The sequence below is a fragment of the Curcuma longa genome, chromosome 1, assembly GCF_044706935.1.
Source record: "Curcuma longa cultivar G26 ecotype Majalengka, Jawa Barat chromosome 1, ITB_CL_G26_1.1, whole genome shotgun sequence".
Taxonomy (NCBI): Eukaryota; Viridiplantae; Streptophyta; class Magnoliopsida; order Zingiberales; family Zingiberaceae; genus Curcuma; species Curcuma longa.
The window spans coordinates 23,306,730-23,313,001 of record NC_133861.1 but is presented as its reverse complement, the minus strand read 5'-3'; the positions used below and the strand labels follow the sequence as shown (position 1 = coordinate 23,313,001).

Here is a 6,272-nt window from a genome sequence, read left to right as displayed (position 1 = left end):
GCCATTGGTGAGGCGGATGCCTCTCGTTTCGGGCGGAACCCATGTGCCTTCTTTATTGCGCGCTTTGCGTCTGTCCTCTGTCAAAGCCCTGGCCAGCTTCCTGAGTACTAGAGATTCCGAGGGAGGGTCGGTCTGCCATTAGTGTTCTTCCTGATTGGTTGGCCCTTTTCCTGTGCTGTTTCCGGTCCAGCATCGCGCGCGGGGTGTGATGGAAGGCGTTAGATTTCTTCCTTTCGTTTCCCCGCCGTTTTATTAGAGGTTTAAGCTGGGGTTTTTCTGGAAGTGGAGTAAACTCCTCTTGGGGCACGCCGGTGTCGAATTCCAGGCGTTCTGCTCCATTTTGGTTTTCTGCCGGTGGAATTACAGCTCATTATTGCAATTGAAGACACGGCTTGCTGCTTTTCTGGTATTATCCCAGCCGCCGCCGTTTTCCTGGACCCTATGCCGCCCTAATTAGGGCAGAGAAAGCAAAAAGATTTCAGATTTGTACAACTTTCATTTCCGTGGAAAATATCTTGTTTTCCCCTCGAATTGAAGGAACTGAACAGCACGTCAGCAAGGAAAGACTTCGCTTTCTCCAAGAATAGGAGCTGAAGATGACGCCCTCTTCTGTGTTCCTAACAATCTTCTTATTTTGCTTGTTCTTGTTCCCTCTAACGCAGCAATTCCAATCAACGCACACCCAGTTGTTGCTGCAGATGAGGAAGCAATTGGAGTACCCAAAGCTGCTTGATGCGTGGAATACCACTGACAATCTGTGTTATTCACCTTCTTCGCCAAACTTAAGCGTCACTTGCAATGGAAGCTCAGTCACAGAGCTCAAGATTGTGGGCGACAAGCTCGCGAAGCCTGGCAGGTATGACGGTTACTCAGTCCCAGGCAAGACACTATCCGAAGACTTCGTTGTCGATTCTTTTGTCACAACTCTGACTAGGTTGACTACTTTGAAAGTAGTTATCTTGGTTTCTTTGGGAATTTGGGGTCCTCTTCCAGACAAGATTCATAGGTTGTATTCACTTGAAGTGCTCGATCTGAGCTCTAATTTTTTCTACGGTTCCATCCCTCCTAAGATATCTGCCATGACAAAGATTCATACATTTTCTCTCGATGGAAACTATTTCAATGGCACAGTTCCGGGTTGGTTTGTATCATTGACGAACCTAACGGTTTTAAGCTTGCAGAGAAATAGCCTCAAGGGGCCGATCCCTGATTCAATAGGAAGAGTTAGCAAGCTAACAGAACTTGCTTTGTCCGGCAATAATATTTCTGGTAAAATCCCTGATCTTAGTAGACTAAGCAATCTTGAGATGTTGGACTTAAGAGACAACCGGTTAGATGCTGAACTGCCAGACATGCCAAATGGTATGGTTACCATCTTGCTTAGCAGAAACTTACTGGCAGGTGAGATTCCAAAACAAATCGGGGTGTTGGATCGGCTTCAGCAACTCGACTTATCATTTAACTTCCTTGAGGGCGTTCCACCTGCTGCTTTGTTTTCTTTGCAAAACATAAGCTATTTGAACCTGGCTTCTAATATGCTCAGTGGATCCCTCCCGGAAAGTTTAACTTGTAGTAGTCACCTTGGATATGTTGACATTTCTACTAACAGACTCACTGGTGAATTACCTTTTTGTTTGATCTCAAATGCTAATAAGATGGTTTTGAACTTCAGTTGGAATTGCTTGTCTATTGATGCTCAGAATCAGCATGATTCCAGATTCTGCCAATCAAGTTCCATGAATGAGAAAGATTCCAGAAAGAACAGACCACTGTTGGTTGCTATTGTTGGAGGAGTTCTCTTTGCGCTAGTATTGGCTTTGTTAGTTCTTTTTGTCTCTTGCAGAAGAAACTTTCATCGAGCTATAGTAGAACAACGACTGTTGCAAAAGCCACCACCAGATAATTCAGCTGCAGGAATATCATCTGAGCTTCTTGCCAATGCAAGTAAGTAGCATTCTAATGGTTTTCTTCTATTTTCGACACCCAATATCCTGTTTTGACGCTGAAACATGATTATAACAAACATTAGAGGATTTTATGCTTCACAAAGTATGTGGCGGTTGCTTTTTTCCTCTCTTTTTTTAATGCATTCCATTTTAGCTGATTCTCTGTCTTTATTCTTCTTTCTGAAGAAGATCAAACATTACGTAGGCGAAATACTTTTTCTTTGTTTGACTGTTAGGTGCTATTATCAGCTAAATGTAATCTTTTCTTGCCTCTAATGTACTTTTAGGCAGTTTTATGTTTTGAGTTTCATAGTGATCTTTACCGTCACTGCTCTAGTTCAAAGTAGCCATCAGGACTACATACGATTGATACAAGTGCTATCACATACTTGGACAGGACTTAGATCTACAGCTAGTTGCATTCTTATATAACCCTTATCTCTTATTGTTTATCTTTGTGGTAGCTGTCTCGAGAGAAGTACCAGTAAGTCTTAAATAAGAGTCAGTGACAGAATTTGTAGCCTGCACATGAGCACTTCTGTTTTTGTCCTTTGTGATGGTTTTTTATGATTAATATCTCTTGCCATCCTTGGTTTTATTAAATTCTTGAAGCAACTGCTATAAAATATTTTGGTTGAAGTAAATGTTAAGAACAACGTTCTATCTTGGTGTTGCGCATTTAACATATTTTCAAGTTTTTCTCAGAAGATCTTTTGGTTGTGCGAAATTACATGTGCAATACCGTTTCTTTTTTCAAAAGTGATGAGTGATACATGGATACTAGAATCCTGGATTTGGAATTAAATTGTGGACCCAAACACATTTCCTGTTATTGTTGAAGTAGTGTTTGATACTTATTTCTTCAGTCCATTGCTTAGGTTATTATTATGCAGAATGTGCCTTGCTATTTCTGACATTTTTGAAAAAAGAACTGATTGTTGTTACTATCCTTTTTCAGGGTATATTTCTCAAACAATGAAGCTTGGAACACAAGTATTGCCAACATATCGGACCTTTTCCTTCGAGGAATTGAAAGAAGCTACAAACAATTTTGAACAATCAGCATTTATTGGTGAGGGGTCAATTGGAAAGGTGCGTATATAAGAAACTTTAAAATCTTGCATGTACTTATGCTTTTATACATTTCATATTCAATCAAAAAACTCAAGTGTTGGTAAGATGTTCCATTTTGAACTTTTTTTATTTACTGAATTATAGAGATTGAAATGGAAGGGGAACACAAGTTCTCCTATTCGGAGGAACAGCAAAACACATTCAAGAAGTAGAAACAAATGAATGTGGAGGAAAAGTTATTCCTCCCCCTCTTTCAGTTTCATTTGAGGCAATATACACGTAAATATTGACTTGAAACTTGTTCCAACACCTCATTATGCTTACGATCAGGTCTAACTGTAACGCATAGCTAGCCCAGAATCATCCCTAATCGGTAGCATGTGAGACCCAATGGTGGTTACATCATCATGCAGACAACCCTTTCAAGCACCTTACTATGCCTAAGAATAAGGCCCACTTAGATGAGAGATCCATTAAGCTTATAAAATGCTTAAATCCAAGTTGACAGCGAACTCATGTAAGCTTATAAAGCGATTAGCCTACTACGCATCACGTGAGACTAAATTTGGGTGCTACATATTTCCTACCCTTTTTCTTGTGTATTTACACTTTCACTTTATATAACATATTTGTACTTCTAAAGCTATGGTACCACCACTGTCTTTGTTTCAGTTGTACAAAGGGAGATTGGAAAATGGAACCTTTGTAGCTATACGATGTTTGGCATTGTTCAAGAAGTACTCAATTAGAAATCTGAAGCTCCGTCTGGATCTGCTATCGAAACTTCGCCATCCCCACTTGGTCTACCTCTTGGGCCACTGCATTGATACTGAACAAGATGATTCTAATGTAAATAGAGTCTTCCTCATCTATGAATTTGTTGCTAATGGAGATCTCAGCACACATTTGTCTGGTAAAATTCTCCAGAAACATCAATGGTTTCTATTGCCTGTGATTATCTAGGGACTCATTTACCATGAACTTTCTGCAGAACACAGACTGGAGAGGGCTCTTAAGTGGTCTGATAGACTAGCAGTTTTAATAGGCATTGCGAAGGCGGTCCACTTCTTGCACACAGGAATAATTCCTGGCTTCTTCAACAATCGACTGAAAACAAACAATATCTTACTTGATGAGCATTTGATAGCTAAAGTAAGCGACTATGGGTTGTCAATTATAACAGAAGAAATCTACAAGCACGAGGTTGGTTTCTAAGTTAACGGAATTAACAATAATTATGCATTTATTGCAAGTATATGATATTGGCGGGATATTTCACATATTCGATTCGTTGATGCTTATGAGAATGTGCTTCTCCTAATCTGCAGGCAAAGGCGGAAGGCCAAACACCTAACTACAGAAGATCGCCACATCTGTAAGTATTGTCCTTGTGCATCCATGTTCAACAGCTACTTCCTGTTTCAGACATTGTGCTTGAATTTCCTGGTAAATTACATAAATCTTGATCAAATGCAAAAAAGATGACATATTTGAATATCCACATGCAACAAACTTACATTCCTGAACATGAATGCAAAAAAAAAAAAAAAAGAAAACTGATGGTTTTTGTAGTGTGCAATTAGCTTTTCTCCTACTAATATCTAATTATACATTCTGCTTTGCAGGGAAATGACACACTTGGAAGATGATGTTTATTCATTTGGCTTCATTTTACTTGAAGCACTCATGGGACCAGCATTTTCCAAGCAAGGTGCTGAACATTGCCTGAAAGAACTGGTAAGCTTAACTCTTTGTTGATATAATTATGCGACTGCAATTATTCGATGAGTATGTATGATTCAGATAGAGACAGCAAAAAGGAGACCTATATGTTATAATCTCTAACTACTTGACTACTTTACCTATACCTTGATTAAGGAGTTGCTTAGAATCCAAAGTAACTGACTATTATTGTAAAGCAACATAAAGCTAAATCCAACAATTATGAGAAATGAAACTAGAACAAATATGTTTCTGACAGAAGAAAAGGTTAATTCGACAGTCATGAGAAACAATTAGTGTGTACAAGGCTTTCAACAGTGACCAGTGCAGCTTCTAGAGCAACAATGTCCAATGGCACTTCCAAACTTTTTTTTTTTTAAACCTTTGCCATTCCAATCTACTACTACAGCATTCCATGATCCTTAAGCATATACCCTTTACAGGAAGTGATTTTATTGGTTAGTTTTTGGCACTTGTCTTATTGAAATTTGAAACATACTTTGCTTGCTGAAAAGAATTCCTTACGAACTTGATGTTAGCAGGCCATGTTATACGCCAGCCAAACAGAGCAAAGCCGCATTCTTGATCCAGTTCTAGCCTCTTCCTCTCAAGAGTCTCTATCAATTGTGATATCTATCACAACCAAATGCCTGTCCCAGGAGTCATCTCGCCCCTCGATCGAGGATGTCTTATGGAACCTGCAGTATGCCGCGCAGGTTCAGGCCACGTCTGATGGGGAACAGAAGTCAGACATCATATCACAAGCGTGATACTGGATTCAAATGCAAAGGTCATAAAGTTCGAACTTTATCAGGTCCTTCGACGCTCGACATAATTCCAGAGCCCGAGTACTTTGTCATCTGAGCTTGGGTGAGCACCAAGAGATGCCAAAAAGAGTGTCATTCCTTGGCCATGCATCTCAATTCGTTTTCCCTTAACTAGCTTATTCTTGTTATTTTGATGTACATCTAATTGTTCTCTGTAACAAATGTTGCTCATCAGAAATCAAAGTTGTTATTTTGATGTACACCACAAATATTGTTCTCTGTAACTTTATGGACGCGTGCTTAGGATTGGGTTCGCGACCAGTTTATCTTCAAGTCGAGCTTGGAAGGGGGTGTAGGAGTCTTCGGTTCTTCGGGAGCCAATGTGGTTGAGTGGCCGGTGCCCACAATTTAAATGGTGGGCAGCTTCGATAGTGAGCTTTTTGTTATCATAGTCTTCAATGTTATCGCATTCCAAGTGAAGCAGCTGATATGTTCTGTCTGACATTGAAAATATATGAAAAATATCCTTGCATTATAAGATTGAAAATATCTCATTGGTACGAGACCTTTTGCATAAAGTCTAAAAATAAAAATACGAGAACGTGGACTCAAAGTGGATAGAAAAAATCCTAAAATTTAAGTCCCACATTGAGTTAAAAATAAATGAAAAATATCCAAATCAAATTGTCACTTTGTTATCAAGTCTCCTAAAAGAATGAGCTAGAAAATGATTATATTGTCACTTTGTTATCAAATTGCCACT

General features: G+C 39.3%; 1 protein-coding gene across 2 annotated transcripts; it reads left to right on the top strand.

Annotated features, from left to right (window-relative positions):
• The first annotated feature begins 259 nt into the window (after positions 1 to 259).
• LOC141839656 (putative inactive leucine-rich repeat receptor-like protein kinase At3g03770) lies at positions 260 to 5,772 on the top strand. 2 transcript variants are annotated; one of them, XM_074727465.1, is made up of 7 exons: positions 260 to 1,944; positions 2,905 to 3,038; positions 3,693 to 3,933; positions 4,012 to 4,223; positions 4,349 to 4,395; positions 4,646 to 4,757; positions 5,285 to 5,772. In XM_074727465.1, exons 1-7 carry the CDS (start codon positions 597 to 599, stop codon positions 5,510 to 5,512), a joined length of 2,322 nt encoding a protein of 773 aa, XP_074583566.1. In that variant the 5' UTR covers positions 260 to 596; the 3' UTR covers positions 5,513 to 5,772. The 2 variants fall into 2 exon arrangements, with proteins under 2 accessions (XP_074583566.1, XP_074583559.1); XM_074727458.1 differs by having other exon boundaries at positions 5,282 to 5,772.
• The last annotated feature ends 500 nt before the right edge of the window (positions 5,773 to 6,272 follow it).

Bases quoted from the DNA above. Each gene is read 5' to 3' on its own strand.
- LOC141839656 (XM_074727458.1), top strand. From the start codon at position 597: ATGACGCCCTCTTCTGTGTTCCTAACAATCTTCTTATTTTGCTTGTTC. The intron at 3,039-3,692 runs GTGCGTATATAA...TCTTTGTTTCAG, and splicing joins GTGAGGGGTCAATTGGAAAG to TTGTACAAAGGGAGATTGGA. The intron at 4,758-5,281 runs GTAAGCTTAACT...ACTTGATGTTAG, and splicing joins AACATTGCCTGAAAGAACTG to CAGGCCATGTTATACGCCAG.